The following is an 18304-nucleotide window of genomic DNA, read 5'->3' as shown; positions in this document are numbered from 1 at the left end:
TTCAGTGTCTCTCTGAAGGCCAAAAACAAGGACTTGGCTGTTGCCATGCAGACCCAAGAGGAGAGCAGAAGGCAGCTGGAGATGGAGAATGTGTACCTGCAGAAGCAAGTCAATACTCTGCGCTTCAAGCTGGCCAGCAGGAGATCCAAGGAGAAGAAACTGGTAGGTCTGGTTGATTTGTCTCAACAGTATTAAGAGATCTACTCTTGCTAAATTGGTTGTAATTCATTATTTTGTTCTCTCACAGCTCCTCATTCTGAAAGACCTCCAGCAGCAGATTGTCGACCTTCCCTCTCCTGATATTGTGAGGATGCTTCTCAATATGTACCAACATATATTTTTTTCTGTGTCATGTTTGAGTTCACCGTCAAGTCTCTCAGGTTTGAAAATGTCTGAAAATCATAACAGAACCAGAGTCTAAAGTCTTTGTGATTATTTCCTATAGGATCTACGTGAACCGTCTGATGACTACAACAGCCAATCTGTTGACAGTAATGATGACAACATGCAGATGGAAAGGTGAGAAAACATCTCTCTACTAGATATATGCTTTTGGACCAAGCACAGTTTAATGTTTTTGAATGATTCTCACACACACTCTCTCTCTCTCCCCCCTCGCTTGTGTAGGCCTACAGTTAACTTACCTCCTCTGCCAGAACGTTCAAGGGATGAGATGTGTCCCACTAAACAGAAAGACAATTCTGCAAACATTGTAGTTATCCAGAGCCGACCCAGCAAGTCCAGTCATCCTAAAGGTATGAGAATATAAGGGTTTGAATTTTTATAATAATTTACTTTCACATTATTTTATGACTTAATGTACAGAGTTGACTGAAATATGTTCTATTTTCCATCTCTTTTCTTCACAGATACCGATATGGAAAGGCTTTTGGGTCCGGATATGCCAGCTATCCCGATACGAACATCCTGCCAGTCTAGCAGCCACAGGGTTGAAGTAGAAAGGTTCTCAATGAGATTCTTTCAGTCCCGATTTGATATGAACTCCCTTCGTGATATTAACTCACTTGACAACACATCAGAAAAGCCACAGCCGTCTCTTTCTGATGACATTGCTTCTCATCCAAGCAGCTCAGTTAGGGCGACTGACAACGGACAAAACACTAAATCCCTGGACACAACCATGGAGATAACTCTAACCAATGCTACTGAAGTGGTCACTGTGGAAGCCAAGGGCAAAGAAGAGCGTAGCTCTATCAAACTGAAGATGAAGAAAAACACACCTACGGAAAAGGTAACATTTGTCAAGGCAGCAAAGGAAGACAAAAATAATACGGAACAAGTTAGTGGGGTGGAGAATCAGGAGGCGAGGAAGTATGTCGATTCTGGGTTGACTGAGATACAATGTGCACCCAATGTCACTTTGTTACAGGCAGACAACCTTACACAGGAGGCCTCTGCAGACACTGAGCTTCAGCTGCACAATGTACAAAGTAGAAATATTACCTTTCGTAATGGTACTCGCAACCGTCGTAAAAAGCAAATTGTCAAGTCATGTGACCCTGCCACGTCATGTGACCCTGCCACGTCACACTGCCATGACTTTGTCTTACATGAGCAGGACCATTATTTTATGGACTCGGCAGTTCAGTGTTCCAAAGGCAAAGATGCTGCAAAATTCCCAGTGAAAGATATTCCAGAAGAGGCAAGGTCCGAGACGAACTGCAAGAAGAATTGTTTAGTTTCGAAGAGCGACCACTCGGTCAAAAGGAATACCTTTGACATCTCAAGTGATTTGCCATCTTGTGAAACGGACAGAATAACTCCTTGCACAGATAATGTCACACTGAAAGAGTCGGAACATGTGAGCCGTCTTTCAACCAGCTGCACAAAGACATTTCTCATCTCGGTGGCCAGAGATGGCTCCTCCTCAAACGGCGCGTCATCACAAGGTGAAGAATCAGCAGCAGTTATTGTTGTGAGGCAGCATTCTGGAGCAAATGCACACAGTTGCCCCGACACAAGGCACAGCGATGGAGTCTGTCTTGCAGAAACGGGGAGCTCCTGTAAGCGTCCTTGGGTGGCCACTCAGGAGCAAGGAGACATTCCAGAGGAATTGAGTAGCAGCGCTAACCATGAAAGACTGCCATTGGGTAGTGAGTCGACTACGATCACAGACTTTCAGAGACCTCAAAAGGCCAGGAGGGAGGAAACGAGCCGAACCAGCATGAAGAAAAGCACACGGAGGGAGGAGTCTGTTGACTCTACGAAGGACAAGAAAAAGAAACCTAGTCATTGCACACAAGGACTTCGGCCTCGGGACAATGTATGTTCTCCTCAGCACCCCAGTGACACCCTACCCCTCCATGCCGGCCCCTGCATGGATAATATGAACATTGCAAATCTTGAAACGGCAAATCGTACAAGAAATAATGGAGAAGTGTTACAAGTGATGGAATCACGTTCTGATATGAGCGAGAAGGATGAAACCTATGAAGATTTCTTGAATTCCAAAGCCACAAACTCAAAGCCCAGAATGGAGCTGAAGACAAAACAGCACAGAGACACATACAGGCTACATACAGCCACACAAGCTCCAAATCCACCTGTTTCCTCTGGACAAAAAAGGGAGACGTTTGTTGTCTCCATTCACAATTTGACGACATCTAACGTGTTGTCGGCCTGTAGTCCAACAGTAGACCAAAGTGGCGAGGCACTTTTGAGACACCTGGTAATGGATGAACTGTTCTGTAGTCCCAAGAGAGTGACCTCAGGCAGGGCGGCAGTGTTTGACGAGCCTGCTGCTGCAATCACTGCTGAAGCTTCTCCAGGTGAGGTGTCCTATATCGCTTCTCTTTCTACATTGGTTGTTGAAGATATTGTATGTAGTGATATTTAAAAATAAATCTGTTATGTGTGTACTAGTAGGGCTGGGCAATATATCAATATATCGATATTGTGATATGAGACAAAATATCGTACATTTTGTACATTAATATCGTGATATGGCAGAAGTGTTGACTTTTCCTTGTTTTAAAGGCTACATTACTGTAAAGTGATGTAGTTTTCTGAACTTCGTAGACTGTTCTATTACCGTACTTGCCATTACCCACTTAGTGATTTTATCCACATTACCGATGATTATTTATCAAAAATGTCATTGTGTATATATTTTGTGCAAGCACCAAGTTACAATTGAACGTTTAGTCCACTTTATAGAAAATACAGAGATATATTGTCTCACCATTCAGCCTAAAAAATATTGAGATATGATTTTTGGTCCATATCGCCCAGCCTTATGTGGCCTAGTGTGTTATTTTGTCTGTTTTTATTTGTTGGGACTGTTTGTCATGCTTAATTCTAAAAGGCTGTGTTCTTTGTTCTTGTGTGTTGTAGCAAGAAGAGTCTTGTCATCACTGACCAACACCATTACAACCCCAGCTGACGCAAGGCAAGGAAAAAGAAAGAGATGTCCTCAAGTCAATTACAAGGAGCCGACCATCAAAAGGTGAGGACCTCTATAAACACTGTCCTAAACTCCTTTTTGATTATTGACCATATTAGGGCTTTTCACACTACACTTAGCTGGGGTTAAGTGTGTCTCTTAGCCCACCAATGATGATGGTAAATAATGCGTTCATGGATTTTTTTTTTTTTTGTAACAGTAAAATGAGGCGTGAAGACAAGTCCTCAGACAGCGACTTCCTGAGGGCACCTAAACAAAAGACAAAGAAGAAAGCAAAGAAGACCAGGCCAGGCAGGGGGGCAGTGTTAGAGGAGCCTGCTGCAATCCTAGCTGAAGCCTCTCCAGGTGTGGTGTCCTATACTGCTTCTTTCTATATGGTTGAGTGTTGATATGGATGCATTTTAGATTTGATTTGCAGATATTTGATATGTAGTGATATATTAAAAATGCAGATATGCATGTACTAGTAGGGCTGGGCAATATATCGATATTGTGATATGAGACTAGATATCGTGCATTTTGTATATTCATATCGTGATATTGCATAAGTGTTGTCTTTTCCTTGTTTTGAAGGTCTGCATTACTGTAAAATGATGTAGTTTGCTGAACTTCGCAGACTGTTCTATTATTTGCCATTACCCACTTAGTCATTATATCCACATTACTGATGATTATTCGATAAAAAAATATCGATATGATTTTTGGTCCATATCGCCCAGCCCCATGTGGCCTAGTGTGTTAGTTTGTCGTGTTTGTTTGTAGTGCTGAATTCTAACAGGCATTTCATGTGTTGTAGCAGGAAGAGTCTTAGGAGATGAAAGTGGTGAGGCAGTTCATCATGATGAGATGCCACCATGGGATGTCCTGTTCTCCAGTCCCAAGAGGGCGACCTCAGGCAGGGCGGCAGTGTTGGAGGAGCACAGTTACTCCATCAACAGGTGAGGACCTCTACACTATAAACTGTCCTAAGCTCCTTTTGATTATTGATCCTAATAGGGCTACACTTCGCCAGGGTTAAGGGAGCTGTTAGCCCCAGGCTAAAGCAGATACACTACGACAACTTTGAAAATCTTAACAGATTATTTATGAAAAGACTGAGGAGTTTATACTACACCACTTTTTCATTCAGATTTTTTTATCACGACTGAAAAACTCACAGAAATACATTACACGACTGGGAACGACTGGAATCACAGATGAAAATACACTACCCGACTGTGCGCCCAGCAAACTCACGTGAAAACTGTAATAAGTGATTTGCTACTTCCCTAAGCCTATCAGCTGGAGCATGCGCAGTAAGCAGTCTAGTCAGACAGATTCAGCAAGTGAACTGCACAGTAGAGCCCAACCATGAGCCGCACAGACATGTAAACATGTAACTGCCAAATCAAAGTTAAGCTCTTTCAAGTTATAAGACGGTGTCTTTATTGAAGAACCCACAACACAAAATAACCAGCAAACTGACGTGACCATACTAACCATACGGAAGCTAGACAATTTTAGTTTCAAAATAAAAGCGTGAACGTATTACTGCATCACTCACTACGGGTTAGAATGGACTTTTCGAAGCCACATTATGTAAGTAGGTTTTTATGCAAATGTGTTCTTTATTTCCTCTTGGTACTTGGGGTATTTCGGATCACACACACACACAAACGTTGCAATGGTATACTTTTATTTTGAAAGTTCTAACAAGAAGTTTCGGTTTTGTTCTTTCTGACCTAACCGTGAGCAACCGGCCTTTAGCGTGTTTGATTTGATGTTGTAATTGAGTCTTCCACTGGTCCCTGTATTATTCACGTGTGCGTTGGTATCAGAAATATCTATTGTGTGAAGAATGATGAGCTATTTGACTGCTTTTGCCTCATTGCATCATTTTCATTGGATGTTGAGAGGATTCCACGTGCACGTGATTTGTTGAGTTGAGTCGGGTCGTTGCACCAGTTTACACTACACGAGAAATTCAAACTTGTTTGATATAATCGTTGGGGCTCTGACTGGCGTCGGGAGGCAGTTTACACTTGACGATTAGAAATCTGTACCCAGTAACACTAACAGGTTTTGCTGCCGACTGGCACAACAACTGCAGACTAGAGTCAACAAAGACGGACTGAGCCCAACTGGAAATCCTGTGTAAAGTCTTGTAGTGTAACCTCAGCTTAAGAAAGCTTTCACACTTGCACAATCCTGGAACATTCTAAAGTGGGTTAACTCCGACTTCAGCCTGGGGCTAGCTGGCCCTGCTCTGGAGCAGGGTTAACCCCGGCTTTTCAGGGTTAACCCTTAAATATTGTGATGCTGAAGGCCAGATGGCCACGCCCCTAAAATTATGAGATTCCCACCCTGGTCCTGGGTTTAGTTTAACCTGGGTTAATATGTGTGAGTGAAAAGGGGCTAAGTTAGCCCAGGGCTAAGATAGCCCTATTCTTAGCCCAGGCCTAACATAGCCCCAGGCTAAGAGCATGAAGTGTGTGTGAAAAGCTCCAATGTAACCAATAGTGTTGTTTTTTTTGTATGTACCACCAATGATGATGGTAATAATGCATTTATGGATTTTTGTTTTTCTCTAACAGTAAAAAGAGGCGTAGAGACAAGTCCACAGACAGCGACTTCCTGAGGCCGGCTATATCTAAAGAAAGGACAAAGAAGAAGGCAAAGAAGACCAGGCCAGGCAGGGCGGCAGTGTTGGAGGAGCCTGCTGCTGTAATCACAGCCTCTCCAGGTGTGCTGTCCTATACTGCTTCTCTTTCTACATGGTTGAGTGTTGATATGGATGCATTTTAGATTTTATTTGCAGATATTTGATATGGAGTGATATTTAAAAAATGCAGATATGTGTGTACTTGTAGGGCTGGGCAATATATCGATATTATATCGATATTGTGATATGAAACTAGGTATCGTTGTGAATTTTCTATATTCATATCATGATAAGGCATAGGTGTTGTCTTTCCCTTGTTTTGAAGGCTGCATTACTGTAAAGTGATGTAGTTTTCTGAACTTCACAGAATGTTCTATTATTTGCCTTTACCCACTTAGTCATTATCTCCACATTACTGATGATTAATTATCAAAAATCTCATTGTGTAAATATTTTGTGAAAGCACCAAGTTAGAAGTTACCTAGCCTGGTAATCCAGCCGGTCATGTGAACTCCCATTTCATTAAATCCTACCAGACCGTCTGTCCTTAAGCATTCATGCAGTGTTTAGGGGTGTCAAAAATAATCGACTATAAGATGCATCGCGATGCGGATGTGCACGATTCTGCATCGATTCACAAATGTCAAAAATCGATTATTAAAAACATTTATATATATACAGTATATATATACCGTAATTTCCGCACTATAAGGCGCACCTGAGTATAAGCCGCAGCAGCAAAATTGCCTGTTTGTTACATATATAAGCCGCACCGGACTATAAGCCGCGGGTGTTTTGATGTTTAATTACCATATGTAAGGGTTCGTGCACAGAGGGGATTGTCGGGAAAGAGATGGCTGTTTGGGGAAGCTCCCATTTATTAACATTTCAACAAAACAAAACAAAAGTCAGGTCACTAATCCCCAGACAAAATCACACATTGTGAGACGCTTAAAAATCACCATCGGCGGGAGCTTTACTGCAGATGCTGTGCAGCCAAGAACACAAGTGAAATTCGTTCTCTCGTGACCTGTGGTTCTCAACGTGATGGACGATTCACCTTTCTTGTTAACAGTCCTAGTGAGAGGCAGGTCGAACGTCAAAGGCACTTCATCCATATTTATGATCTGCTCCGGTCCGATGGAATATTCCTTGATCTTTCTTTGTGTGAATTCGCCGAAGTTTGTAATTTTCTCCTGGTAGTCGGGAGGGAGTTGCTGACACAGTCGTCCGCGCCCTGACGGACAGTCCCTTTCGTCTCGGGTTTGTGCATGATCCTTTGCTGCTGCTGCTGTTGTTGTTGTTCCTGTCTCGCTACTGTCTCAGACATGGCTTTCAGGCTCAATCGCCGCCATCGTCGTAACACAGCCAGTTCTCCATCTTTTGAAGCATGATGTTAGATTACAACGAGCTAGTTGTGTGGCTTAGCCTTCCAAAATGTTGCCGTTAGTTTTTTAGAATGTAATACATAGAATTGGGAATGTTACATTCAATTTCATTCAGACTGTCTTTCAGGCTCAATCGCTGCCATTTTCCCCCCGGAGCGAGGGAGGAGGGAGGGTGTTTTACCGTAGTGGCTGAGAGAGCATAGTGGCACAGTGCTCCAATCAGGTCGCGAGGCACATTTTTTGCAATATCATCTAATCAGGGTCTCGCTCTCGTAATGTCTGTCTTGCTCTCGTTCTGCCTCATACCAACATCCATAGATTTTGGAGGTCCCCGAGCGGCCGTTAGCTGATAAAATCCATAGATAAGCCGCACCGTTATATAAGCCGCAGGGCCAAAAAACGGGAAAAAAGCCGCGGCTTATAGTCCGAAATTTACGGTATATATTCTTTTTTTATAATCGAATAAAATATAATGGAAGTACATGCATTTGTTTATTTTAATTATGGATCATAATACAATGCAATTCCAAATGCACTTTTATTTTAAAAGTAGCCACACAGTGAGAAAAAAGAAAGTGAGAAAAAACAAATCATGTATTGGGGGAAAAAAGTGATGCATCGATTTAAGATGCATCGAGATGCAACGATAATCGAATCGAATTGTAGCCCTCTGAATCGAATCGTGAGGGCAGTGAAGATTCACAGCCCTAGTTTGCAGTGGGCGGAAGTTGGGGTGGGGGGTGAGGGGTGAGGGGTGTAGGGACGGCTTTAGCTCAGGAGGTAGAGCGGGTCGGCCAATGACGCAAGGGTTGGCGGTTCGATCCCCGCTCCCTCCCAGCTGCTGTCGTTGTGTCCTTGGGCAAGACACTTAACCCCAAATTGCTCCCGATGGTGTGTAGGCACCCTGCGTGGCAGCCTGCCGCCATTGGTGTATGAATGGGTGAATGTAGACTATCTACTCATTGTAAAGCGCTTTGGATAAAAGCGCTATATAAATGCAGGCCATATATAAATGCAGGCCATTTACTTGCCTTGAGAGACAACTCCTTCAGCCAATCAGCATTGGGTCCAGTCAAACCCAAATCCACTCGGGAGAACGTCAAAAAACATATTTTCCGCTGAGAAACCCCGCTGTTGCATACTCCTGTACTTGTTTAATTGGTATTATTGAGTCTGTTTCCGCCATATCTATAAAGTAAGAACTAAACCAAACCCTCGCTGTGTGGTTTTGGTGTTTTTTCAGAAAAAGTGTCTCTCCTCTTGACTTTGACCAGCTAGTGTGGCTCTCATGGAAAAAATAGTGAGGATCACTGCGTACGTAGTCTTTCAAATAGATGTTGTAGGGAACTGGGAAGCTCTGAATGGCTGGAATCAACTTCTACATTTTGCACTGAATCAAATCAGTAGGAAAACAACAAAGTGTGGGAACCTGATTGCAAAAACCTCAGCCGTGATCGACTTTTCTCAGCCGCCAAGCTTGAATTTGAATTTGCTGTTTAAGAAGCTGTTGGGAAGCCGGGACAAACTTGCACATTGTCTGCAGAGTTTCTCCGGCCACTCAGCTCTGTAGGAATTGAATGAACTCGTTGGTGGTGGTGGTGAGTGCTGGGTGCTGATGGAGGGTCTGGTTCCTCTCTGCAGATGTGAAGAGTCCAGGGCAGAAGGACGTGCTGATGGGTGATGAGATTGATGAGGAGCCGTGTGTGTTTGGCTTCAGCTGCTCCACGGACCTGCTGGGGCTGGATGGAGAGGATGACGTCTTCAGCCCGTAAGTCTGCCTGCCTGCATGTCTCAGTGTCTCTGGCCTGTCAGTGGATCCCTTTGTTCTTTACCTTAACAGTGTTGTTTTGTTTTACAGCTTTACCTTCATCAAGAACATCCCGTCCCTCTCCCAGCAGGCCAAACCCAGTGCCAGACATATTCCCCCCAAAACCAGGAGTGCGCCCAAGGCCACGCTGGTGTTGGGCCTGGTGAGTTCAGTCCTGCTGCTTCAGATACTTTATCATCATCAGAAAGGAGATGGGGCTCTGTCTGTCTGTTTCTCTGTCTGTCCCACTGATGACATCATCAGTGATGTCATAGATTCACTCACACACAAAGTCCCAGTGATGTCATCGGTGATGTCATACATTGTGACATCATCAGTGATGTCATAAATTGTGATCAGTGATGTCATAAATTGTGACCTCAGTGATGTCATAAATTGTGACATCATCAGTGATGTCATAAATTGTGACATCAGTGAGGCACACATACACACACACAAGATACACACACACACACACACACACACACACACACACACACACACAAGAGACAGACAGGCACACACAAACGCACACAAGAGACAGACACACACACTGATGACATCAGTGATGATGTCATCAAGTGACATCACTGATGATGAGAGAGGGGGAGCTCTCGACAAGTGAAAACAAAGTATTTTCTAACGAGCGTACCAGTCGATGGATTTCTGCCATTTGCAATTGCAACTAACGGCACAGTTGAGAAGTGTTCACACATTCAAGCCTCTCTTTTTCATTGTCTGTGAGCTTCTGCTAATTTTCATTATAAAAATTCTGTGTTGTAACAGTAATTATTAACCTTGGGTGTGTATACTGTGTACTTACCTTGACAGACAACTCCTTCAGCCAATCAGCGTTGGATCCAGTCAAACCCAAATCCACTCGGGAGAACGACAAAAACACATTTTCCGCTGAGAAACTCCGCTGTTGCAAACTCCTGTTCTTATTATTGAGTCTATTTCTGCAATAACTGCACTTTATGGCTGCTTAAACTCGACAAACATTAACATTACTCCTCGAGACGATCAGGCAAGGAGGCGGCCATTATTGTTTCGTTAGTGCACTGCACAAGTTGGCCAATCAGGAACGCCAGTTCCTGATTGGCCAACTTGTGCAGTCGCTGATTGGCTCTTCCACTTTGTAGTTTCTGCTTAAAGCCCTCCCAAGGCTTGAGGCCAGATGGTCCCGCAGAACGAAATGAAATGTGAGTTCACGTGACCGGCTGGTTCACCAGGCTACGTACGTCATTACAGTACAGAAAGCCATCTTGGTTTCCTACTATAAGGTAGTCTCTCCCCAGACTCAAATATTACGTTGAATCGCTGCGCTCCACATACTACATAAGTGAGTCTGTGCCACTTAACAGCCACTGCTGGTTTTTAAGGCGGGTTGAAATTAAATTAGTGACGGGTCGTAGCACCGATGAGAGAGCGGTTCGAAAAATGCGCTGCGCCTCCCGTGTCGTCTGATCGCAAAGTCGTCACTGATTGGGGAGGACTGAATCCATTACTGGCATATGACTGGCCAAGTGAACGGTTCCCTCCCATAACCACTGCCAGCCCTCTGAGGGAAAGTGTCCCAGACCCAGAGAGAGCTCTGCAGCATGCAGTAACGTAGTGTATCAGACCCAGAGAGAGCTCTGCAGCATGCAGTAACGTAGTGTATCAGACCCAGAGAGAGCTCTGCAGCATGCAGTAACGTAGTGTATCAGACCCAGAGAGAGCTCTGCAGCATGCAGTAACGTAGTGTATCAGACCCAGAGAGAGCTCTGCAGCATGCAGTAATGTAGTGTATCAGCATAAGAACTCTCATGGGTCTGGCGTTGAGACTAACTATAAGGTGACTCTGTCTCTGTGCCTGCAGGATGAAACCCTGATGTTCAGCTCGCTGAACGTGATCGAGGAGGCGGAGCACACCTTCCACACCACCTTCCACCACCACCACCAGTACAAGGTGAGGCTGTGGCACATCAACAGTGTGCCTCTTTGATGTTTCCTCCTATCACAACTGTGATGTGAATCAGACAAACGCTCGCAGGAAAGTGAGGAAAAAGCTGTTGATCCTCAGCTGCCCCCTGTTTTGCCTGATTTTATTGAATGTTCTTTGTTAGTACAGCTTGTTAGTTTGTTGCTGCTGCTGACTTGCATGTGTGTGTGTGTGTGTGTGTGTGTGAGAGGGACAGCGGCGATTGTGGGAAATGTAGTCCTGGGCCCAGTTGCACAAAAAGCACCTTAGGTTAAGATTTCCCTTAGTCAGAGTTAAGGTGTCCATAAAATAGATTCTGCTGCACAAAACACCCTTAAATCTTCTCAATAAGGCTAAACATTTTAAGGAAAACATAAGCACAAGATTTAAGGGTGTTTTGTGCAGCAGATTCTATCATCTTAAAAGGTTGTGAATTTAACTTTGGGATTCCTGCATATACCCTGAAAATAGATTTAGTCAAATATTTGTGTGACTGAAGTGCTAGGTGAACAAGGAGGAAGGAACTAAGGAGAAAATGTAGAATATATATGCATTCATTATGGTACAGGACTTTATTTATTGACTCCCTCATCTTCTCATCAGGTATACATGGTCCTGCGGCCGCATGTGATGGAGTTCCTGCAGTCCATGGCAAAGATCTACGAGGTAAGTTTCACGCCCAAGAAAACAGAGTTTTGAATATATTTCAAATGAAGCTGCCTGGTTCCTGTGACTACACTACAATAGAGTTTTCTTTGGACAAGCAAGTGCTTTCTGTCTGTATGTTTTCAGTGACAATATTCATCAGAATATATATATATATATAGTGACTGAATAATATTATAGGCATTTCCCCCATTTCTTTTATCTCTCTACACAAAGGGTAAATGTAATGTTATTGAACTTTTGCTCTGACAGTATCTTTCTGTGCGGCTTATCTTATCGTCTTTACACATGCAAATAAACTCTGGTAAAGCGTGTTAGCGCTCTGCTCTGGGTGGGATATAAACTCTGGTAAAGCGTGTTAGCGCTCTGCTCTGGGTGGGATATAAACTCTGGTAAAGCGTGTTAGCGCTCTGCTCTGGGTGGGATATAAACTCTGGTAAAGCGTGTTAGCGCTCTGCTCTGGGTGGGATATAAACTCTGGTAAAGCGTGTTAGCGCTCTGCTCTGGGTGGGATATAAACTCTGGTAAAGCGTGTTAGCGCTCTGCTCTGGGTGGGATCTAAACTCTGGTAAAGCGTGTTAGCGCTCTGCTCTGGGTGGGATATAAACTCTGGTAAAGCGTGTTAGCGCTCTGCTCTGGGTGGGATGTAAATAAACTCTGGTAAAGCGTGTTAGCGCTCTGCTCTGGGTGGGATATAAACTCTGGTAAAGCGTGTTAGCGCTCTGCTCTGGGTGGGATATAAACTCTGGTAAAGCGTGTTAGCGCTCTGCTCTGGGTGGGATATAAACTCTGGTAAAGCGTGTTAGCGCTCTGCTCTGGGTGGGATATAAACTCTGGTAAAGCATGTTAGCGCTCTGCTCTGGGTGGGATATAAACTCTGGTAAAGCGTGTTAGCGCTCTGCTCTGGGTGGGATGTATATAAACTCTGGTAAAGCGTGTTAGCGCTCTGCTCTGGGTGGGATATAAACTCTGGTAAAGCGTGTTAGCGCTCTGCTCTGGGTGGGATGTAAATAAACTCTGGTAAAGCGTGTTAGCGCTCTGCTCTGGGTGGGATATAAACTCTGGTAAAGCGTGTTAGCGCTCTGCTCTGGGTGGGATATAAACTCTGGTAAAGCGTGTTAGCGCTCTGCTCTGGGTGGGATGTTTTCAGCTGCTGTTTGTTTGTGTTCCAGATGTTTGTTTACACGACAGCCAAGAAGCAGTACGCAGAGAAGATCCTGGACATCCTGGACCCCGACCAGAAGCTGTTTCGGTGCGTCTTCCCCACATCCGCGTACACCATCAAAGTCATTCATCAACGTTTTCCACAACACCGTCAGGTTTATTAGTTACACCTGTGTTTCATCAAAGTTTTCCACCACACAGAGACTCGCACTGAAACGGACTCAGACGCACGTGACGAACGGGTTCAGCTCGACTTGAATGAGTTGAGCAGTAAAATGAGCTTGAAGCGTCCAGCATGTTGTGTGACTTGTTGTTTATGTCTTTATCTAGGTACCGTCTGTACCAGGAGGACTGCATCTGTGTCTTGGGACATTATGTGAAGGACCTGGGCGTTCTGGGCAGAGACCTGGCCAAGACGGTGGTCCTGGACAACGCCCCCTACACCTACCCATACCATGTAAGCACCCACACCCACCTACTCACCCATTTACAAGAAGCTAACACAATTAGAGAACGTATCAGAACGACTGGTTTGATCATAGCTTCACTGTTATCTCTCTACCTACAATACACATGATGGCATTCTGGACAATATCATATCTGACAATACAAATATTCTCATATTTGGGTCCGAGAGACAACATTTCATCAAATGGAGGTCCGTGGCTCTAATGTGGACTCAATTAGTATCAACCAAGTATTTAAATTTCAGTTATCCGTCTCAGTCACAATTGTAGCACAGTTTGCAGCCCGAAAAATGTCATGTTAAGAAGATGAATTCCAAACATGAAGACTTACAATTGTGTTTTTTAAAGAGACCTTTTGGGGTGGTGTCCTAATGTAACTCTCTCTTATCTCACCTCAGTAGGCTACAGAGAGAAGAGCGTTTGTGTTTGGGGTGGTGTACTAATGTAACTCCCTCTTATCTCACCTCAGTACAGAGGGAACAGTGTTTGTATTTGGGGTGGTGTACTAATGTAACGCCCTCTTATCTCACCTCAGTACAGAGGGAAGAGCGTTTGTATTTGGGGTGGTGTACTAATGTAACTCCCTCTTATCTCACCTCAGTACAGAGGGAAGAGCGTTTGTATTTGGGGTGGTGTACTAATGTAACTCCCTCTTATCTCACCTCAGTACAGAGGGAAGAGCGTTTGTATTTGGGGTGGTGTACTAATGTAACTCCCTCTTATCTCACCTCAGTACAGAGGGAAGAGCGTTTGTATTTGGGGTGGTGTCCTAATAACTGCCTCTTATCTCACCTCAGTACAGAGGGAACAGTGTTTGTATTTGGGGTGGTGTCCTAATGTAACTCCCTCTTATCTCACCTCAGTACAGAGGGAACAGTGTTTGTATTTGGGGTGGTGTCCTAATGTAACTGCCTAATATCTCACCTCAGTACAGAGGGAAGAGCGTTTGTATTTGGGGTGGTGTACTAATGTAACGCCCTCTTATCTCACCTCAGTACAGAGGGAAGAGCGTTTGTATTTGGGGTGGTGTCCTAATGTAACTGCCTCTTATCTCACCTCAGTACAGAGGGAAGAGCGTTTGTATTTGAGGTGGTGTCCTAATGTAACTCTCTCTTATCTCACCTCAGTACAGAGGGAAGAGTGTTTGTATTTGAGGTGGTGTCCTAATGTAACTCTCTCTTATCTCACCTCAGTACAGAGGGAAGAGCGTTTGTATTTGAGGTGGTGTCCTAATGTAACTCTCTCTTATCTCACCTCAGTACAGAGGGAAGAGTGTTTGTATTTGGGGTGGTGTCCTAATGTAACGCCCTCTTATCTCACCTCAGTACAGAGGGAAGAGCGTTTGTATTTGGGGTGGTGTACTAATGTAACTCCCTCTTATCTCACCTCAGTACAGAGGGAAGAGCGTTTGTATTTGAGGTGGTGTACTAATGTAACTCTCTCTTATCTCACCTCAGTACAGAGGGAAGAGCGTTTGTATTTGGGGTGGTGTACTAATGTAACTGCCTCTTATCTCACCTCAGTACAGAGGGAACAGTGTTTGTATTTGGGGTGGTGTACTAATGTAACTCCCTCTTATCTCACCTCAGTCCAGAGGGAAGAGCGTTTGTATTTGGGGTGGTGTACTAATGTAACTGCCTCTTATCTCACCTCAGTACAAGTCAAGTCAAATTTTATTTATATAGCACCTTTCATACACAAGGCAATTCAAGGTGCTTTACAAAAAAATAATCGAAAAAACAAGCAGCAAAGCAATGCACATATAAAAAAACACACATAAAAAACACAGCCGACAGTTTTAGTTAAAATATATACTCAAATTAACAAACATGAAACATTATTTCTGTTTTAAATAAGTTACAAGGCACTCTTGAGTATTATTATTACATGTACAGTCCATTTGTTGGAAATGTACAGGAATCTTTTTTTTTAAATTACAGGCCGAGAGAGGCAGTAGTTTAGTAGCAGTTAAAAGCAAGAGTAAACATAAAGGTCTTTAGCTTGGATTTAAAAATAGGCAGAGTAGGGGCAGATCTAATGTGTTCAGAGAGTTTGTTCCAGTTATGAGAGGCATAGTGGGAGAACGCGGCTTCACCATGTTTTGATTTGGTCCTCGGGACAATTAGTAGACCAGTGCCTGAAGATCTCAGGGATCTGGATGGTTCATAGTGTAGAAGCATTTCAGAGATGTAGTGTGGGCCTGACCCGTTGAGAGATTTGTAAACTATTAGCAGAATTTTAAAGTCTATTCTAAGATTTACTGGCAGCCAATGCAGGGATTTGAGAACTGGTGTAATGTGTTCAGCTACAGAGGGAAGAGCGTTTGTATTTGGGGTGGTGTACTAATGTAACTGCCTCTTATCTCACCTCAGTACAGAGGGAACAGTGTTTGTATTTGGGGTGGTGTACTAATGTAACTCCCTCTTATCTCACCTCAGTACAGAGGGAAGAGCGTTTGTATTTGGGGTGGTGTCCTAATGTAACTCTCTCTTATCTCACCTCAGTACAGAGGGAAGAGCGTTTGTATGAATTGAGGGTGATTTATATTTTTGTTTTGTAGCTGAGGAACACGATGCCCATCACCAGCTGGTCTGGAGCGCAGGAGGACACAGAGCTGCAGAGGCTCATCCCCTACCTGGATCAACTGGCTACCACTGTAAGTTACTGCTATCACATGACATCACCTTTATTACCCACTTGTTTCATTTGTGGATGATTTTGTTTTATTGTTATTATTAATTTATTTTATTTTTATTTTTATTTCTTTATTTTTCTTGATAGAGGCCCATTCCTACCATGAATAAAATACGTTTTTTGAATTCTGAGAAATAGTCAAGGGCGATATTGGTCCGTGATCAGCGAGCTGCGCAATCACTGGACAGGCGACCTGTCAATCACGCCCAAGCCTTTATTTTTTATCATCTATTTTACTCTAAACGGGTGAATTAGATAGAACTTCGCCCCCCATACAGTTGGCTTAGAACTTAACTATAGAGACCAAAACTGTTTTTTGTACCAGCCAGGGCTGTAAACATGTTTATTTCTGCTGTAAAGTCAGGCGTTTTAACGTGAGGTGAATGGGGAATGACTCCCTTTTGCAGCCAGCCTCAAGTGGCCATTTGAGGAAGTTGGCACCTTGCATGACTGCAGATGGCGACGGTGTGTGATGTGAGCATGGATGGGTGAATGTAGACATTACTGTAAAGCACTTTGAGCGGTCGTCAGACTGCCAAAAAGCACTACAGTAAATAAATCCAGTTAATTTACCATTTTACATGTGAGGGTGTCACCTTAGGCTTTGGGGGAAAGAGTTATCGCCATTTTTCACCATTTTATAGATCAAATGACTAATTGATTCGTCGAGAAAATAATCAACAGATAAATCCATAATGAAAATAATAGTCCTGTTCTCCTCCAAACATCTGGTCAGCTGCTGAAACTATGATTATTTACCTTGATTATACCTTCATAGTTACGCCACATGATATCAGTCTATGGAATAAAACTCCTTGTGATTATTGTGGTATTGATGTCTAGTGTGTGTGTGTGTGTGTTCTCGTGTGTGTGTGTGTGTGTGTGTGTGTGTGTGTGTGTTCTCGTATGTGTGTGTGTGTGTTCTCGTATGTGTGTGTATGTGTGTGTGTGTGTGTGTGTTCTCGTGTGTGTGTGTGTTTGTGTGTGTGTGTTCTCGTATGTGTGTGTGTGTGTGTGTGTGTGTGTGTGTGTGTTCTCGTATGTGTGTGTGTTCTCGTATGTGTGTGTGTGTGTGTTCTCGTATGTGTGTGTGTGTGTGTGTTCTCGTGTGTGTGTGTGTTTAGGAGGATTTCCGGGAGACGCTGGAGGAGGAAGGATCATTTCCACCGGCTGCTGTCTGAAGACTGACACCGCTCCCCGCTTCGATTGCTTGTTTCTCTCATGAGATCTGGCAACCCTGCTCCTCTCCCTCGGACTGTCGGTTCCAGACTGAATCCTAGATGCAGCTTGACTTGTACCGTCTTGAAGCCAGTCCAAAGCCCCAGCACACCCTCTGTCTCCCCTAATGACTCAAAAGGCTGAGTGGTGTGGCACAACACTGACAACACTTTTATACTGTTATACTGTTTCTTGTTATTGTTATAACTGTTATTCTATAAGTTTTGCTGTTCTTTTTTGTAAATAGAATTGATGTACTGTAAATATTATGTTGTGAATAAATCATTCTTTTTCAGGCAGACTGACTTTGCTTTTGGCAGATATACATATTACATACTGTATATAATGCATTTCAATACTATCTAATAATATTAATATTAGTCTTTATATATATTTAACATCCAGTCTGCTCCACAGTGAGAGCAGTGAGAATGATCTGAACAGTCTCCTCTGTCTTTCTCTCACTGTGCTTTGTTCAAATGAAAGTAAAATCATTCCCATCCAGCAACCCAGTTTGTCTCTCATTAATGTGCTAATCCATAAGATTCTAGATGAGTGTTTTTATTTTATTTAGTCTTTGTTGCTGACAGCTGAACAATGCTTTGTCGGAAGGTGTTGAAAGTATTGTCACAACACAGGTGAGGCTATTTTACAACCTGTGATCTCTGGATTACACGTATCTAGAGAGGTGATGATAGTGTATTTTTACTTCAGAAATGTGATATTCTATATACAGTCCATGTATTCTACGTATCAGTGGATTGCAGAAGCGCAAACTGCCAACATTTTGTTCTGGGTTAGGCTGACTTGTATCAAGTGAAATTTAGAGGCTGCTGTTAAACCTTTTCACACTGCCAGTAGATGGAGAAACA

General features: G+C 43.4%; 1 protein-coding gene across 1 annotated transcript; it reads left to right on the top strand.

The window, feature by feature from the left end:
- Positions 1–3673: 3673 nt before the first annotated feature.
- On the top strand, positions 3674–17443 carry LOC310784214 (CTD small phosphatase-like protein 3). Its single transcript, XM_083645228.1, has 11 exons — positions 3674–3769; positions 4221–4362; positions 5998–6146; positions 9095–9221; positions 9312–9423; positions 11122–11211; positions 11827–11889; positions 13062–13141; positions 13384–13510; positions 16081–16176; positions 17339–17443. Exons 2-11 carry the CDS (start codon positions 4271–4273, stop codon positions 17393–17395), a joined length of 993 nt encoding a protein of 330 aa, XP_083501354.1. The 5' UTR covers positions 3674–3769; positions 4221–4270; the 3' UTR covers positions 17396–17443.
- Positions 17444–18304: the final 861 nt, after the last annotated feature.

Source organism: Poromitra crassiceps (genome assembly GCF_964638095.1).
Source record: "Poromitra crassiceps genome assembly, chromosome: 10".
In the NCBI taxonomy this organism is placed as follows: domain Eukaryota; kingdom Metazoa; phylum Chordata; class Actinopteri; order Beryciformes; family Melamphaidae; genus Poromitra; species Poromitra crassiceps.
Note: the sequence above shows the minus strand (reverse complement) of the source record. Positions and strands in the feature narration are given on the sequence as shown.